The sequence below is a fragment of the Anomalospiza imberbis genome, chromosome 5, assembly GCF_031753505.1.
Source record: "Anomalospiza imberbis isolate Cuckoo-Finch-1a 21T00152 chromosome 5, ASM3175350v1, whole genome shotgun sequence".
Classification (NCBI taxonomy): domain Eukaryota; kingdom Metazoa; phylum Chordata; class Aves; order Passeriformes; family Viduidae; genus Anomalospiza; species Anomalospiza imberbis.
In genome coordinates, this window is record NC_089685.1 from 47,932,144 (window position 1) to 47,951,714 (window position 19,571).

Genomic DNA, 19,571 nt, shown 5'->3' on the forward strand with positions numbered 1-19,571 from the left:
GAAACATCAGCTTTCATCTATAATATTCTCCAGGGAAAACCTGTGACTGAATTCAGCCACAAAACTAAAACTGGAAGGTAATTAGAATACAAGGTTTCCATATAGCTGCCTTGCAGATGTGGAAACAGTTGTGGAAAGCTTTTTAAGTGAGAGAAAGACAAACCTTTGGTTAAGGATCAGGTTGGTGCTGTAGAAATTTCCTAACAGGAAAGAGAAATTATTATGTAATTATTATATGCACATGCAAAGTATTATGTGATTATACACATATACGTGTTCAGATATGTACAAAATGTTTGGGGGGATGATTTTTAAAATTGCTTTTATTTTGGGGAAGGAGAGGTCCTTTAAAGACTGGTGGGGTCCTTTAGAGACTGGTCATTCGGGACTACAACAATGGTAGGAGAAGCTGATGGTTGCAATTACCGCTCTTCCTTTGGAAAAGGAGGAGGAAGGACTGTGTGCAGAAACAGGAGGAAAGCGCGGCGGTCTGTCTCCTTGTGGAATGGGATGCAGGCTCTCAGGGGATGCTCTTTTCAGATCAGCAGGATCTTTTTGCGGCAGCACCTCCGCCCGGTGCTCCTTTCCTCACTTCCATCTTCTCGCTGTTTTCCACCGCCTCGGCCGTGCCAGCCCCGCTGTGTGCGGGCTCTGCTGTGAAACCCATTAGCACAGTGATCTGGGTGCGAAATGCCAGATAAAAAGGCCGGGAGTAGGTAGGATGCGATTGTCGGGGATGCCGAAGGGCGGAAAGCCTCAGCTGGCGCCCGCACAAAGAGCACGGGCTGCACAATTAACCTCGCAGAAAGAAACATCACAAACCAAGAGAGGGAGGGGACATAAAAGGGAAAGCAGCCACACAGCATCTGACAACCGCAGAAATGCTGGGAAAAAGGCTGAAAGGGAAAAGTCTGCATGCATGAGGGTAATTGGAACCAAATAAACACATCTCTCCCCCTTTCGTTCCCACCCTCTAAAACCGACATTTTACGCATTCCTCCTAAACAAGCACTTTGTGAATGTGTCACTTACTCCTGCCCGGAGAGGCAAGAAAAACATCGCGCTCCGGGAATTAGCCAAGAACAGAGTTTGTTGTCAACATTTCTTCCAGCCTTTTGTTTTCCAGCTACTCACCTCACCTCTGCCTCCTCCGCGGCTCTTCCGGAAGGTTCTGGGCGGCTGCACCTGCCTCACCCCAGTGCTGCCAGCCCCCAGCCCTGTTAGAATGGGACAGGCTTCCTTCAAGTGACATCTCCATCAGAGCACAGCCTTCCAAAGGCTTTTAAAAAAGGGGTTCAGGTGCTCCAGAGCTGGGAGTGGGGGAGGCACAGGGTGGGCAGCAGGACCTAACCCCCCCCCCCCCCCCCCCCAGCTGGCTCCGTTTGAGCCTTGAGCACCTGGCTCATGTGAGCCCTGACCTTTCACCAAAATCGACGCCCTCATTCACCTGTTAAAGGGAGCACCAGGGTTCCTTGCTAGCCCATTTTTCCCGTCCAGTGTTGCTCCCGTGTTTGCTTCTTTGTCCCCTACTCAGCCCTCCTTAAAAACTGGTGGAAAAGTGAGACTGAGGAAACACTCAGTGTTTTGTACTGTTGAGGGGGGTAGAAGCAAGTGGAGGATAAATCTCCACTAAGTTCATAGAATGACAGAACTTTTTAGGTAGGAAAAGACCTTTAAGATCATTGAATCCAACCATTACCCAACACTTCCAAGCCCCCCACTAAGCCATGTCCTTGAGTGCCATATCCACACTTGTTTTAAATAGCTCCAGGGATGGTGTCTCCACCACCTTCCTTGGTAGCCCATTCCAATGTCTAATCAATCTTTCTGTGAAGAAATTCTGCCTAATATTGAACCTAACCCTGCTCTGGTGTGGCTTGAGGCCATTTCCTCTTGTCCTGCTGCTGGTTGTCTGGGAGCAGAGCCTGACCCCCATCTGACCCTCCGGTCGGGGACTTGTAGAGAGTGATAAGGTCTCCCCTGAGCCTCCTTTTCTCCAGGCTTAACACCCCCACATCCCTCAGCTGCTCCTCGCAGGACTTGTGCTCCAGACCCTTCCCCCACTTTGTTATCCTTCTTTGGATTGCAGAGTTTGACACGTAATGATAAAAGCCACTCAGCTGGAGCATCTGGAAGATTCAATGCAGAACTGCTTGGTTTCATTGTAAAAAGAAAAGCAATATTTAAAGACTGACCTAATGGGTGTGTGGGTTTCATGGTGTAAAACATTTGGGTCCAAAAAAGCCTTTTCTTTCCAAGTAGTAGAATTAAATTGTAGGAATCGATGTGAAATCTTGATTTCTCTGATGTTAGTGGAATAGCTTTGGAGTGCCTGGAGAAAAGGAGGCTGTGAGGCAGCTGGGCTGTGCCCATGTGGAAAGCCTACTTTTCCAACTTCCCAAGTACAACCTGGCTGCTCCAAGTCCTGCCAGCCCAGAGAGGGCTGACGTTCAGCCTTTCGGCTCCAACGGAGCTCTATAAAAAGCTCAACATCCTCTTCGTGCTCTAAAGCTACACTGCGGTCCCCCAGTCTAAATTAAATCAAGCCTAAAAAGGCTTCAGAAAGAAGTGCACAAAAAAAAAAAAATCAGGCAGGAAATTTCCAACTGTTTTCCAGGTCCCACTTAGCAGCAACAAGACTTGGAGCTGTTAGCGTGCGCTGGGGCTGACTGAAGAGAAGACTATAAAAGGTATGTTTGTCCTTGAGTATGAGACATCCCCACCTGATCTCCTGGCTTCGCAGGGACATGGGCTCCATGCTGGTGTTCCCAAGGAGCTGGTGACCCCCCAAGCCCCTGGGCCCCTCCTGCCATCCCTCACCCCAGGAATTTCACTTCCTCGTCGTTCCTCCTGGTGGCCAAGGGGGGACCCCTGACAGCAGGACCAGCATGGCCTGTGGTGCTCAGCTATGAATCCAGAGCTTCTGTGAGCAATAGGATACCCCAAACTTGTATATTTCTATAGGAGACCTACCACATTCCCTGGAAAAGCAGTACTCAGTGGAAAATGGTGTGTGCTAGAAAGCGTGCCACAGCACAGATGCTTTTTGGCAAGCACATTTCTGGGCATGCACTTCCTCAGCTGGTGAACTATTAAACTACCCTTAATGACTGGTAAGGTAACCAACACATAAATGCATTCCTGTAAATCGATATTGCTCCATATCCCAGGTTATCAGTCATAATACTTATTCTGAGATAATGAATTCCACACCAAATTACCCCATGTCAGTAGCCATGTCATTTTTCTGTAAATTGTTATATGTTTGAGGAGGATGCTTTAGCATATAATTGTGGTGAATTAGGCTTGGCAAGGGATTACAACAGCTGCAGTATCTCTTTGTTGGGCTGAGCATGAGATCCAGGTCATCTAAGAGATGATTTAATGTGCCAAGATCAATACTAGAGGGGCAGAACTTAGAACAAATGGGCCACAAGGGCCAAGTTCTGCTGGTAAATCAGTCTGGTAATGACAAGCCAGTGATGTCACAGTTGGCACTGGCAGTCTGAAGGGTAGAACAGCCAGAGGAGTGACAGCCAGAGGAGCAGAGATGGGAGTCCAAGGGCTAGCAGTGACCTCTGAAGAGCCAGCTGGGAGATGGACATTTGGTTTAGGGATAAGGACTCTACTCTCCAGCCTGACTGCTAATCAGTCATCCAGAAAGACAACAAGTCTATGCCTTGGAATCTGGTAAGTAAACAATTTAAAGTAATCCCATAAAACCTTCATTTTGACACCTGCCACAGGGACAAGGTTCCTTTATTTGCACTGCTTTTGACAGTCTCTAAACTGCGTATGGTATCACAATGTGAGTAAGAAAGCCAAAGTATTCCTGGTTAATGAATGGCAACTAGTCACTGAAAGTAACTGGCCATGAGCCAGTTTAATTTACAGATTAAAATTATACCTCTCCTAGTTAAACAGATGTAACCAGACATTGCTGTGTAACCAGACATTGTGGGTTTTTTTTTTCCTTTCAAATTAGGAAGTGCCAGTTCTTTGGAATCCTTACTATACAAGCAACTTCGGTCAAATTAGGTTTTTAGGGCACTAACTGGTGCATAGTACCAACAAAACACCTCAACAACCAGTTAAAAGCTTTGATTTGCTGCTCTCCTGGCTCTCCTGTGAAAATCCTCAACAACAAGCCACAAGCTTGCAGAGCACCACAGAATGGTAAACCTGCTTATCAGGCCACTTTCTAGGATACACAGAACTCATGGTCGTATCCTTGAACTAAACTAAAAACCTGCTTCAGGATCTAGACACATGCTCTTTTTCTCCTGAAGTTTCACAGTTGTTTCCTCAGGAAAAAAAGGAGGTAGTTTTCCATGTAACTGAAATTTCATATTTTGTTGTGCTGTGTCTGAAACTATAACTTGAAAAATTAGGGGGATGCGTATGTAAAAGGTTTGGTGTAAAAAGGGAAGGAAACCTTTCAAGATTAATCCAAGCCCCTATTTACTGTAAAAGTCACAACAGTGTAAGACAGCCAAGCAGTAACAGCCTGTACTCCTGACCCTCTGGAAAGGTAAACTTGTCAACCGACTGTCTTAAAATGTGCACATGAAGACACAAAGACAAATCATAGAAAAAGGTTCCCATTTATTCAAGGTATGACAAGGATATTTACAGTATTCTTTTGCTCAGAATAAGATCCAACCATATGAGCTTTAAAGCAGCAATTATAAATTACATTTAAAAGGGGAAACATTCCAAGCATGTTTCTGTTAGAGATATTTTTACAAGGACAGAAACACTTTAAGGCTAAGTTGTTTTGACCTTTGCTGCCACCCACATTTATCTGGGCAAAACCGTCTCACAAACAACGTTACCTTGAGGGATAGACTATGCTAAATTCAACATACAATTCTGTTCCCTCAGATACTTTCCACAACAGTTCACATGTGAAAAAAAAAAGACTTTTGATTTAAAACAATGAATTAAATATAAATGAGATGACCTGCCTACACCCCAGATTCCCAGAGAGGCAAAAGATCATCCACAGCAACACATTAACCACCTCCAAAAGACAACATCAGCTTTCTCGTTGATGAAGGTACTTCAGCTTACCAAGCAAGTTGCTGCAGCCACAGTCATGTGGTGCAGTCCACCTCTTCCATCACATGATTTTTCAAGACAAGAACAAAAACATTCAGGTAGCTGATTTCTAAGGTAAATGATGAACACTGTCTGCTTTAGACAGCACTTGGTTCCCACAGCACAGCCTAGTGCCCTAGCACAGCAAACAGGATGAGTTGGCTAAGCTGCTGTAGTGTTATTCTCTAGTCATTGTAACACACATCAGAGCTTTAGGAGCAGTTAAAATTGGGTTATCTAAAATGGTTTATCTCTTGAGGTAGAGCCAACAAATAATATTTACTCCTGTCTCTAAACTGCAATGCACATGTCATCAAGCAAATATAGCCATTTATAAAGTAAACACACTGATTTTTGAGATGTAATTAACTGCAAAATAAAAGGTTTTGTTGTTTTTCTGGATCATTTTGTGCCTGTTTTAGAAGGAAGCACATTAAATATTGATAATAGTAGATTGTGGCTATTTATACAGTTGCAATGAAAAAAACTCTTGTTTTATACAAATAAACTTCAGAGCAACTTTCAAAAGGGTTGATATATGAGGATTTTTAAACATAAAACTTACATTAGAAAATTCCAATTTTAACTGCATAATAAAGAAAAAAAAAACAACCAAACCAGCCATTAGACCTTTAGGCTACATAGCGACTTTTAATACTACATTGGGTAATTTTTTCAGGATTACATGAAAGGGAAAAGAAAATTAAACACAACAGAACCCCCCCTCCCTTGCCTGCACAAACACAATTCACTAAACAACCACGGTTTGTTAGGTGAGGACACTGTAACTAAGACTATTGAAAGTGCACAACGTTTAACATTCCAACAGAAGCAGAAATGTGACCCGTGCATTAGGAGGGGACATTTATTCCAGGTTAGCCAAGAATCCTCAGTAACAACAAAGCTGCTGCTGTAACCAGGAGTTGTCTGAAGATAACCAGATAACCCAGTAACAAGTTACAAACACATGGAGATTGGCACTTGATCTTTACTCGGCCCCAGACACTCACCAGTTTTCTCCCCAGAGACTCACGTACACAGAACTTTAAGTTTCCATTTTATTACCGTAAAAAATAAAAGTCAATTCATAGTTCCAGAGTAAACAAAGAAAGCTTAGTTTCAAACTGTTTAAAACAAAGCGCCAAATTCTGGTAAGTTACATGTCACAGGGTTCACATCAGCACCTCACCCTAATGCAGTTTTTTGTGAACTGAGAGTATTTCACAGAGTTTCCACGTTAGTGACAAGGGGCTACATTCGCATCAGGATGCACATGGAACATGGCTCAAGGAGAACAACCTGGAAGGACTGCAAGTCAGCTTCCAGAGCTCCCCACTGAGCTCTGCATGTTCAGAACCAACATTTAAGACCAAAGTTATTTAAGATTGACCTTTTGCATATTCTGAAACAGAAGGCAAATACAATCAACTAACATTTGGCTTTGAAACATTAAGATAACAATGCTGTATGTCAGCCATATATTTACAAAAATGTTTATAACAGAACTGTGTAGGGTTTCCTTTTTATTGTCATAATACACTTATAGATGAATAGTCATCTTAACCTTCATGTAAAGATGCATCTCTTGTTAGACAAGAAGTTTCCTGTTTGATTTTTTGCACTCTTAGGATAGCAAGCAGAGGGTTGGGTAAATTTGGGTCACCCTTAAAAAGGTAGGCCTGTTTGCTCTACTACACCTTCAAAATAAGGAGGTAAAGAACAGGCACCGTTAATTCCACAAGGGTTTGTTGCCTCTAGCATGTTTTCCAAAACCAACAAAAATAGTCTTGAATGGTTGCAACATGGTTTATTCCATGACTTTCCCCTCTTCAGTTTACTTCCCGAACTCTGGAGTTACTTTCCTAGAAGCATACTTGCTGAGCTTCTTTTCTAATGTATATTGTTGACTATACATTTTAAATTAAAACTGTTATGTAAAGAATGTAACAAGCTTTTTCCTTTGTACACAATTTAATCTTTGTGCTGAGTATTCTTCAAAGGGATTTTATAAATAATACAGTAAAAGTTTAGGTCAGTCTTCCACCCTCTTGTCATTATACCATGTTGTTGCTTTCTCCAACTTTATCTACAAGCTGTGGAAAAGGAGACAAAAAGGTTTTAGGTTGATGACATTTATGTAGAGTGAAGCTGCTCTCAAATACTGCTTGCTACTTGCACAGTTAGTATGTGACTGGAAATGAGAGTCAAGTAGTACTCACCAAGGTCTCATGGTTTAGGTTTGTGAAAACCAAAATTCTTACAATTGCAATTGTGTTTCTGCATAACATGTTTTTCTCATATAGACATTGCAGTGCAACATGAAGATGCAACAGAATGAGAAAGGAAATAGAAGAATGCAGATAACACTGCCAGCTTAATGGTATAAACAAAACAATACAGTCTCAGCCACACATGCATTAGTAGACCAAGGAAGATATTTCAACTGACCATTACTGTGGATTCTCTTCTGAGCCTACGTAGGCTTTGAATAAAACATTAACAATTATCTTTTAAAAATAAGATTTAATCCCGTCATGATAAAATTAAATATGATTAGGATCAATTGACAAATGAAACATTCAATTGATCATGAATTATGAGCCACAACTTGGCCTAATTGTGAGACAGGAACAGATGATCTGGAACATTCATTTTTGAGAAACAGCCTGTATGCATCTAAGTTATTCCTACTATTAATTTTCAGTAGTAGCTATCGAAACTGTTGCTTTCAAATATTACAAATGCTTGTGTTAAAATAGATACAAAAATTAGCACAGTAAAAGTAGTTGACAAACACCCTAGATTAGCATCTTTCTGTTGTCTTCAAATCCCCAGCCATTTGGTTAAAAAAATGGAAAACTCAATTTGAAAAAATACAAATCATAGTAATAAAAGGATGTAGCCTGGTGCAGTGGACCTTAATAAATATATCTGATGAATGACTATGCATACTGAGAGTTACTGGGTTCACCATTTGAGCTGTAACATAACATTGAACTCCACTGTTTGCTTTTACAGGCCACTTCTCCTAAGGTCACCCAAATACTGCACCACAGTGTCCTCCTCATTGTACAGACAGGAGAGGCCCAGGGCAGTGGCAGGATTCACCTATGTGGTCACCCAGGGCCAACAGTGAAGCAGGAAGAACCCCAGCTTTCCCTGTCACAATGCAGGGCTCTTCCCACTTCACCACCCATGAGCAGAGGCAGCTTCTGCCAACGTGTGCTTTTTTTCGTTTTACCCCTAGAAGTCTCTCCCTGGGAATGAATGGGATGTGCATGGTGCAAGAACTGTACAGGAATGCATTTGAAGTCATTGCTCCAAAGTTATATCTGCTTTATTTTTGATGCATTTCTACAAGTGCTATATAAGTGGAATGAAAATCAGAACATGCTTCAGTTGTTGCATGAAGTACCAAACTTACCGAGCTTATTCCAGGTAAATTCAAGAGATATCCAAGAACTGGAACTCTTCTAATAAAGCCAACCACCACAGGAAAGAACCCCCTTTAGGTAAAACATCAGAAGATTGTATTAGTTTTTGTAATTAAGCTTTTCTCATATTGCTGTAACATGAAAAAAAAATTAAAAATTTTAAACCAAAATTATATTAAACCTTGCAACTTGTTAGCAGCACACTCATTTACCAAATATATCAATACACATTCATCAGAGTAAAGAGAAAACCAGGAAAGGAATAGTGTATTTTTAAATGGATTTAATTTTCTTCATAGCTGGCAACTCTCAGTCAACTCAACAAAAAATAACTCAAGTGAGACTTAGGAAAACTGATTTCTCAAAATTAGCATACATATTTTGAGATAATTTCTCTTTGTATTATAGAAAATACATTCAAGACCCAATGTAGAAAAAAGCAAAGTTAGTTCTGAGTAATTAAAACCATGTATGAGACTCTTTACATTAACTAGAGAAAATGAAGCATGACAGAGTTGTGTATTCATTTATTTCCCAAATTTAAGTCAGTGGTTTGAATGATGACCCTGGGGATGTTGCCACACAGATGCTATGGTGTAGCCTCTGCACTCTCCACCTAACCTCTGCAGCAGAAAGCCAAATTTTCTGTGGCAGTGTCTCAGCTGTTTGCAGGCAGCTGGTGGCATTCCCAGCAATCTTGTGTTGAGCATTCCCTGCATGGAGTAAGGATTAATGTGCAATGAGGCCCCAGCCACAGTGAAACAGTGAAGTTTCACAAGTCACCATCCTCTTCACCACCCTGCTAAACTATTTGCTGGGTAATATCCACACCAACAAGGGGGGTTTTGAGGTTTGTTTTTTTTGGGTTTTTTTTTTGGTTTTTTTTAAGGCCAGATTGTTTCAGTGGCCCAGTAAATTGTGAGGCAGGGCACACAAACCACTTGTAACAGATTAAAACAACTGCTGTGTCCAAGAATAAGGAACAGTCAGTACAGTAGGGATAATATTGTCAGCCACAACTCTACAAGGCTGTCATCTGAACAAGGCTCGAAAAGCACCTTAGATGACAACAGCTGTCCCATAATAGCCAGGGCAGTTTTCTGCTATGCAACCAAGCAGCAGGGTCCTGAGGAACAGTGTAAAATGGTGCTTGAGGAAAGACTTCATTTGTAACTTCAGAAGGGAGCAAGTTGCTGACAAAGAGGAGGATGGCTGAACTGAACAAGACTGAAGCAAAACCAAAAGCTTTGCTTGAAGTAGTCACTAGCCAGTCTTGTAGCAAGGGATTTAGATTCTTTCAACTAAAGAGCTCTGGAAAAGATGGTCACAGAATCATGGAATCATCAAAGTTGGAAAAGACATTTAAGATCATTCAGTCCAAACCACTGGTCTCCAGATGCTTTAAATGAAAACAGATCAGCTAAACATTCACACCTGGAATTATCCATCCCTTGTTGATTCCCTTCAAGCTAAGGGATAGTCCTGGGGATAATTATTCATCTTCTATAAACCTCTCAACATTGTTTTACCTTGCAAGCACCACTAGATAATCCATAGCCATACCTGCCTAGACAGACTAACTTATGACTCTTTTGAGATATTTTAAAAGTAGAAGTGTTCTGGAAACACATTCTACTTGCTTTGTACTGGCTGATTAAACCAAGCAGTACATGCAAGAAGTGACAATGTATTTAGTGAAATACTGTGATTATCACAGCACTTGCAGTGACAGAATTCAGAATAACACAGAGCAGAACAATAAGAAATACATTAAACACACTAAATGAATTTTCTGAAATTTCACTCTCTCCAGTAAGAGCCAAGTTCAGATTTGTTTTCAAAAATAAACATTTTATCTGAATTAAATACCAGATTAACACACACTTTTACTGTGTACAAAAATTACTCCATGAGAACAATGGTTTCACTTTGATTAACAGGAACAGTGTTATTCAGTCATTCACTTCAGGGTCTGAAACTTGATCAATAACCATTAGTGAAACAATCTGCATCTGGACAGAGGTCCAAGAACAACCAGAAGCCTCCCTTTATACTTTTTTGCATATTTTTTGCTTTGTTCTGTAGGGAAGCACAGAACTCCAACCATGGAAATAAAGATAAAAATATAGATATCTATGCAGGTTGTAACAAGTCAAATTATTTCACTATTACAGTTGCATTTATGAAGAACTTAAATTACACATTGTGAAAGTTATAGCATGTTTCAAGATTGCTGTTAAAAAAAAAAGAGAATTTCCATTTTTCCTTAACTCAGTCAAGATACTGCTAACCCAAACAAGCAGTTCTGACTCCAAGGCACAATTGTAATGAAATATGAGAGAAAACATCTTTTCCCTGGGCTGCCATAGTGATGAAGTGATAAGGTTACAAACCCAGGATGGTTGTAACTAAATATTTTGCCCCATTTAAAGAAAAGGACAAACCCCCTACTGAAAAAAGTACCAAGTATCCCTTTTCCATGAGGAGATATTTAAACTTCATACTGCTAACAATTTGGGCTCCCACACATTTTGAAGCTTTACAATTCTTTGGTTAGAAATCAACATTCTCAAAGTCACTTTGGTAAGTGACTCACAAACATTAGCAGATTTGAGTCTTGTAAAAATACTTACCAACTTGTAAATAAACAGTTTTATATAAAATCTGTCCTAAATCTGTCCATTTAAAGGATGCTGCTTTGTCAACTCTGACACAGAAACACAACCTGAATACTTTATTCCTAGATAAACTAACACAAAGTTGTTTTCAGAGAAGACTTACCTGAACAATAGGAAGAACCCATAAATCTCCAGGATCATTCCTATTAAAGGCCAACCAATGAGAACTATGAGCACACCACCCAGGAAGAAGCCCGTTGCTTTCATTTTGTGTTTTTGAAAGAAAAATCTAAATGTTCTTTCTAAACCGATAACAAAAGACAAGCCGGCCACAAATAAAACCTAGAGAAGACAAAAACAAACCAAAGAAAGAAAACAACTAATTATGTTCCCAAGCACAGGATGTTATCACATTTATATATATATTTTATAAAATTACACTGCTTTTCTTGCATAACTTCTTTTAATACCAAAACACGGTTGGTGAGAATGAATTTACTACTGATTTTCTTTTGTAAGGTCCATCTTAAAGCACTTGTAGCTCTCAGCTGCCTGAAAGTAAAGAATCTATCCTTTGAGGTCTCTGCCAAACACACTCAAGACAAAAGATCTGCTGAGAACAGTTGTATCTGCCCTGTCACATCTTTCCCACAAGTGGTGCTGAAGCTTAGTACTACTGACAGCAAAGGTTCCTAAAAACTAAAAGCACATATAACAGCACCTTTGTTCTGTGCCACTGACATCTTCAACAGCTTCTACTGATCTACTCCTAGTGCAAAGCCAGAGAAGGAAAAAGCTGAACAGTTGTTTTTTACTGTGCAGAGACTTTTTATTGTTTATTTATTTGTTCCAGTATAGACTGAACACTATCACACCAGTCCCAACTAGCCAGAACTATTTCTGGCACAGCAAACAGGACTCGGAATTATTTCAGCAACATTTTTGCTCAAAAAGCAATAGTATCTCAGGTTTTACTCAAGACTGTTTTACTCAAGTTTGAGTTTTGTATGGTATTTAATAAATCACTTTCTTAGAACCCCTGCCCTTTCTGATATAACTTTTTTTTTTTTAATAAAAACAACTCTCTGCAAGGATGCAGTACCTTTTCTTGCATTCTCTTTGGTTACCACATAGACTGTCATTGTCTCTTCCTACCTACGTTTTCATTTTCCCTAAACAGTATCTCATATTTCCACCTTACATTAGGAAAAGAAAAAATAAGAATTATTTAATTTTTCACTCTTCCACTGCATGCTTGATTTGATGGTTCACAACAATGCTTCAACTAATGCACCCAATTTCAGATACACAATGTTATATTTCCCTTCAGGGAATCTCAGTGTTTGAGAATGAAACTGATCTGTTTGGCTGCAGACTTTTGGGCATCAGCAAAAGAGGGGGTGAACCTCTACCAACCAGGCTGTGCTTCGGCTGGCTGGCAAAGCTGAGAGCAGCAGAGGCACAGAGACTATCACATGCAGAAAACACCCTGTCATTTGATATTTAGATTGGAAATTTTGTGTACCAGAACTAGGATTTATTTTCTGTGCTGCTTGAGCGACAACTTTGATTTGGTAAAAGCTGAAGATACTGAATCTCTCTTTCATGAAAGAGGTCTGGCTCTTCTAAAGCCAGAAGTGTCAGCAATTCATATTTCTTTCTTTCCTCCTACAGCACTGCAAAACTACATGTGCTAGCATGTACTTAATGATACTTATCCAAATAGATACTTAAATTCACAGTGATCTTAGAGGATCACAAAAAATCATATTTGCAGCAGCACAACTGTGGAACAAGCTGCTTCTTGTCTGCCAACATCCCACAGGCCTGACCCGAGGTGATAATCACATCAGTGTGAGCTGTTCTAACCTCAAGCAGGAAAAATGATTCACTCCTATCACTGAGCACAACTCCTCCTTTATACCAAATCACCACAGTAATCTTTGTCATGCAGCTTCTAACTGATAACATGCTGTTCTATTTTTAGTTTATCTTTAATAGATCACATACTTGATTCTAAGCACTGCAGAAAAGGCACTTACATTTCCAATAGCCAAAAGAGCTTTGTCAAAGAAGAGTATCATTCCAAAGAACAGGAAAAACACTCCAAAGCCTGTTAGTCCCATTCCAATCTCTGAAAAAGAAACAAATTTAGGCATGTAACAAAACATAGTACCAAGAAAACGTCACACATAAAAATTGGGGAAAAAATGAGAACATTCAATCTAAAGACATTTTAAATTTAGGAACTTTCCTGAGTGTACAAATATCATAAATCTTGTAGACCCCCAATTACTTCAAAAGACAGATCTTTGGAAACTGTTTATAACAAAGTCCATGTTTGGAACTGAAAGACACAAATTGAATGCAACCAAAAGCAATCAAGTATATATACATACAGCAAAGACATACATCCCTTTTGATTAATTGCTAGTATGGAGAAAAGGATTGTTTAGAAAGAGATAATGAAACTTTGTTTTCCAGATTAGATCAGCTGGTCAGAACATGGTACAAATAACACCAAGGTTGTGGGTTTGATTCCCATATGATCATTCACTGAAGGGCTGGACTGTGGATCATTGAGTGGATCCTTGTGATCCTTCTCTTTTAATTCAGAATACTCTGGGATTTGCAGATCATATCCCATTATCTTTCCCATAGTAATGTAAGTACCGTGGTCCTCTCCAACCTTCTGAGACCTCATGTTCCATCGCCCATGATTTGCAAAGCAGTTCCACTCCCCTCAGTTTCCAGAGGGAACACAACTTGGATGAATCCTGCAGGATTTTTCCAAGTTACACATGTGCTGACAGCTATCAAACACTAGCCTGGGTCTCCAGACAATTGCCAGTTTTCATAAACTGGCAGATATTAAATATTGAGGGATTAATTTTCAAGTATAATTTTCATACTTCATCTTGATTAATTAAATGGTAGAGCTACATTACACATAAATACAATATCTCTAGACTGCTAGTATTGCATAGCTGTTTCATTATATGAAATTTTTCATTGTATGATCTTAATTTGCAGATTTTTAAAAAATACCTTTTGTACTTAATATATTTGCTTATATTATGGACTGGCCAATGCTGGGTTAACAGCTGGACTCAATGCTCTTAAATGTTTTTTCCAGTCTAAACAGTTCTATAAACTTCGAGTTCTGCAAAGGATGCTCAAGAAATACTGGGAAGCCAAGAGTAGGATGAAAGGTTTTTATGAGAAAATGGGCTAGAAATGTCAAGCTAGGATTAAAACTACCATTTGACTCTAGCCTCTAAAGTATCTTGAAGATTGCTATTAGAAATACATCCTGCTTTTAATTTTAAATCTCTAAAGCCTTCCTTTGACTTTCACATAGACTGAATGGAAGAGGAAAAACCAGGAGCAGCAGCAACAGGGCTGCAAACACACACATTCATTATTGTTTTCACTGTGACCAGACATAGAAACCTACAAGTTTCTAAATTGCAAAACAAAAACAGCTTAGCAAAACCCAGCCTAACACTATGCCTGTATATATATGTATTTTGAAGTTCCAAGTAGTTTTGTATAGCCTGTCCTGAAACAAAAAAACACATCCACAATCACAGCCCTCACTGCTACTCTTGGCCAGATCTATCTCAATGTATTTTAATTGCATTTTGTTGATGTAGTTGGTCATTTGCTGTTGCTTGACAAGCTTGGGAGTAAAGGACGATAATTATGCCTGTTTCAGGACTTCCAAGCAGTTATTGGAAATAAATTTCAACACAGCTCAGAGATTTGTTACAGCAACATTCCACTCCCCAAACTTCTCTAAGGGCTTGGCTTTCAGCAAGGCTGCAGAGCACATGCTGTTAGAGCTGCAGTTCTAGAATACAGCCTGCCACTTTAGACTTTTACTGTGAGCATTTTAACACCTCACAATTAAAAGCACTAAGCAACTCAATCCAATCAATTTACTACAGGCACTCTCCGTACTTGTTTACAATGAAAAATGGAATTGCAAATTGTATTTTCAATGGATCTGCTGACTGAAGGCAACATAACAATCGCAAGTGCCCTTTTCTCCAGTATTCTTTACTTCAGAAGAGCAGAAACAATCTGTATTCTGGAAGGAAACCACTTGGAGGCAGGACTCCAGAGGAATTACCAGCTGTCAGCAAGATAAATATGCAGCCATGGGAAGTGAGTATTCACCCCTCCCAGACACAGCTCAAGGTATGGATCTGGCGAGGAGGCAGAGGCCAACTCCCAAGAGCTGCTGCAATCCCCACTCTGACACCTCTCTAATCACCCCAAACCTGTTTGCCATCACTTCTGCCACAATGGGTTCTGATTCACTGCAGAAGTCACCCATGTTCTCTGCTTAGTGGAGGGAAAAGGAAAAAGAGAAAGGAACATTATTCTCATTATCCCAAAATAACTGCTGGAAGAAGAGGAATGGTCCAGGACTATTATCCTCTAGCGCTGATATCTCAGCAGAGGGTTTTACTGCCTTGATTTGTATCAGAATTTGTAAATATATAGAGGAAGGAAAAGAAAAAGTGCTGGCATTTGGTATAAAATCATTTCAACAACAAACTATGAATATTTATAGTGGGAGCAAACTATTTTAAAATGTTTTCTCCTGTGTCAGAAGATCTTCCCCACATTAGCCAAATACAACATATCAATGCCTAGAAATATACACTAGCCATGTTGTATTTATTCTGGATTATTATGATTTCCTGAGACAAGGGAACAAATCTTCATCAATGTTTCTCCAGAAATTCCATCAGCTGTGCAAGACTACTGCAGCACTGAGTCAAAACAGCTTAGTAGATTTTAAAATTCAAAATTAAGATAGATTGCTTGTGAAAGATTAGGGCAGACAATACATATCCCCAGTCTTTTATTGTGCATAATATAGTGCAAAATAAAATGGAATTGTGTGCTATAGGCTTTTGGAAGACAAAAATGAATGCAGTTTATATTCAATGCATAAGTATTATTTTGCTAGGAGTATTTTTTAGTATTGAAAATTTAATTTGGGAAAAGCTAAGTGAATTCTTTTGCAATTACTGGTGGTTTATAACACCATTCAATGCACCACTTAAAATTATGTTCTAGACTACAGATGCAGAATTAGCTTTCCAAACATCAACAGTGGTTCTCTCCAGGTATTTATCACACTAATCTACCAGTGTCTCTATGGCTAACTCTGTATTTTTCCAGACTGCAGTGAATTTTAAAATATCTGATGAATTATCCTCAGAATTTCAGAAAAACTGAAAAAAAAACCCACTTAAAACCCCTACATGTCAGAGTATTTTATTTAGTACTCCTGTCTCTGATAGTTAAAATCAACAGTCTTAGCACTGGAAATAGCTGAAGGTCCTATATGAGGTATCAAGCAAAATAAAAACAGTGAGTCTCTTTCTGAAGAGATTTTTATTTTTTTGCCCAACAAATACTCTAGACAGAAAGTTAAGGGCAAAAGCAAAGCCCACAAGGGTTTAATCAATCAGAAACCTAAAAGTTAACCCCAAGGATTAGTACTCATCCCAGTAACAGCACAATATCTGAGTATCTCAAGAAATCATTGACCCTGAATGCTGCTAAACTCTGCTGCCTGTCTTCATCCTTAGCCTTAATTGGCTCTCCAATACCTCCATTTCCAGTATCCTGCTATCAAAGTTATTTTAACTTTTTTTTTCCCTAGATTTTTCACACCCTCCTTCATAACTGATGCTATGGTGCTTATCAGGCAGACTCATTTCCTTCTGTGGCAATCATACCAGGAATGCATCATACATGAGATGGTCATTTAAATCAAAGGCCTATCATTGTCCTTTACCCTGCAGATTAAGCTGTTTTCATGGAATCACAATTGGTAGGGCTGGAGATCACCCAGTACAACCCCCCTGCCAAGGCAGGGTCACTTGTTGCAGGTGACCATCCAGGTAGGTTTGGGATGGCTCCAGAGAGGGAGACTCCGCACCTCCCTGGGCAGCGGTTCCAGGGCTCTGTCACCTTCAGTGTAAGGAAGTGCTTCCTCATGCTGAGATTGAACTCCTTGTGCTCCACTTCGTGACCATCGCTCCTTGTTCTGTCGCTGGGCACCACTGATAAGTCTGGCACCGTCCTCCTGGCACCCATTTGAGATATTTATATGCATTAATGGGATCCCCCCTCAGTCTTCTCCGGAAAAAACAGGCCCAGCTCCCGCAGTCCCTCCTCATGACAGAGATGCTCCAGAGCCCTCACCATTTCCGTGCCCCTGTCCAGCAGCTCTCCGTCCCTGCTGCTCTGTGGAGCCCAGGACTGCACGGAGCCCTCCAGCTGTGCCCTCAGCGGGGCCGAGCAGAGGGGCAGGATGGCCCCTGACCTGCCGGCCGCACTTCCCGGAGCGCCCAGGACACCACCAGTGCTCCCGGCTAAGGATACACTTAGGAACCTCTTTACTTTCGTTTCTTTGATCTCTGTTTCCAAGCACTTCAGTGGAAACAAAACTATGGCCACATACAAATATTTTTACTATTTTCCACTTCAACGTCTCGGCCTCACCTTGAAGCCGGCTCAGCGTCAGCTGCAGACGTTTGGTGTGGTAGCAGCAAGAGCAGCACAGTAAAGCTATTTACTACTGAAATAATTAAATGGTTCCAGACCGCTGACGTCCACAGGGAGGTACACGGCAAGAGGGGAGCTAAGCGTTACTTTGTTTACCGCTCAGCTTTCGTTCATTCATTCATTCCCAGTGCTCCAAGTGCCGTGGGTACAAACCCACACAGCGGCTAGGTTAGGCAACAGGAAGTTTTTTCCTGTAAGGCTAGCCAGGCGCTGGAACAGGTAGTCCAGAGAAGCTGGGGCTGCCCCATGCCTGGAAGTGTTCCAGGCCAGCTGGACGGCCTCTGAGCAGCCCGGGCCGGCGCAAGGGGTGCCTGCCCATGGCAAGGGCTGCAGTGAAATGATCTTTAAGGTCCCTTCCAACCCAGGCCACACCGCAGCACAGCACACCGAGCATTCGCAGCCCCGGGCAAACGCCGGCCGCGCTGGTGGCAGAGCTCTCCCAAGGGCGAGGGTCCCGCCGAGCGCTGCCCTGCCGCTCTCCAGCCCATTTCCCTTGCCGTGCTCCCCGCCACCCGCCGCTACCGCGGCGCCGGGGCCGCCGCCGCGCTTTCCATTGCGGGCATGCGGCCGTAAGAGCTCCCCCGCCCCTGTCCGCTCCCACCCCGCCGCAGGCTCCAGCCGGTCTCCAGCGGCCCAGCCGGACCCTGCCCGGCCGCTCCCGGGAGGCTCCATCGCGGACAAAGGCTGCGGGCCTGGCGAGCCCCGCCACCCTGGGACCCCCCGGCCCCCGACGCCCCCAGCCCCGCAGCGGGAGGCCCCTCCGCGCTTCTCCGGCGGGAGCGGCGGCAGCGCTTACTCTGTGTGTCGGACAGGGAGATCATGGTGGCGGCGGCACCGACGGCGGCGGCGGGACGGGCGGCAGCGGGACCGGGACCGGCGGCGGCCACGTCTTCCGGAAACACGCACCCCGCCGCATGAGAGCCGCCCGCCCATTGGTCGCGCCGGCCGCCAATCAGCAGCCCCCTTGTACGGCCGCGCCGGCGCGCCGCCCCGCCCACGGCCCGCGGCCGGCGCTGATTGGCGGGAGGGGCGGCGCTCGCGCCGGGCCCCGCGCGCCAGTGGCTGAGGGCGGGCGGCGGAAAGGGCGGGGCCGGCGCGCGCGGCACAGGTGGGAGCGGGAGCCGTGAGGGGTGAGGGATAAAGGATAAGGGATAAAGGATAAGGGATAATGGATAAGGGATAAAGGATAAGGGATAAAGGATGCGGGAGCGCGGCCGGCACTAGCCCTTGGGGCAGCTGTCGGCCCGAGCCACGGCTGAGCCCGCCGCACGGGAGGACACGGCAGCGAGGCGCTGGTCCTGCTGGCCCTGGCGGCCTCTGTCCCTTTCTCCATCCATCCCGCTCCGTCCTGCACCCGCCGAGCGGGGCCTTCCCTGCCTGCCCGTCCGTCCGTCCGTCCGGCTGTCGTGTCCCGTCCCGCAGCCCTACCCAGCACGGGCTTCCGGCCCGGCAAGCGCCGTGCCCGCGGCTGGCGTGGGTGAGGAGTGCTGGGAATATTGCACTGGATATGTCCGCTATGTATAGTTGTATGCTGTTCACACTATACGCGGGTGAATGTTCCTACATTGGAGTAGATTGCCCAGGGAGGTGGTGGAGTCGCCACCCCTGGAGGTGATTAAGAGGCGTTTGGGTCTGGCCCTGGGTGATGCGGAAGTGTTTTATTCACACATCATTTTTAATATATATTTCCTTCTGCATTTATTGGAGCGGGGAAGATCTTTGTTGTGGTGGAATCAGCTGGTAGTCAGGATCTGCTGAATTCATTCCCTTTCACCTTCCATTGGACTTTGCTTCCATCTATGTAGTAAATAATTCAGGATGCAGT

General features: G+C 42.7%; 1 protein-coding gene across 1 annotated transcript; it reads right to left on the bottom strand.

Moving 5' to 3' along the window:
- Positions 1 to 4,587: 4,587 nt before the first annotated feature.
- GOLT1B (golgi transport 1B) lies at positions 4,588 to 18,650 on the bottom strand. Its single transcript, XM_068190468.1, has 5 exons — positions 18,543 to 18,650; positions 13,195 to 13,286; positions 11,316 to 11,494; positions 8,525 to 8,606; positions 4,588 to 7,193 (listed from the first exon to the last, which is right to left on the bottom strand). Exons 1-5 carry the CDS (start codon positions 18,565 to 18,567, stop codon positions 7,155 to 7,157), a joined length of 417 nt encoding a protein of 138 aa, XP_068046569.1. The 5' UTR covers positions 18,568 to 18,650; the 3' UTR covers positions 4,588 to 7,154.
- Positions 18,651 to 19,571: the final 921 nt, after the last annotated feature.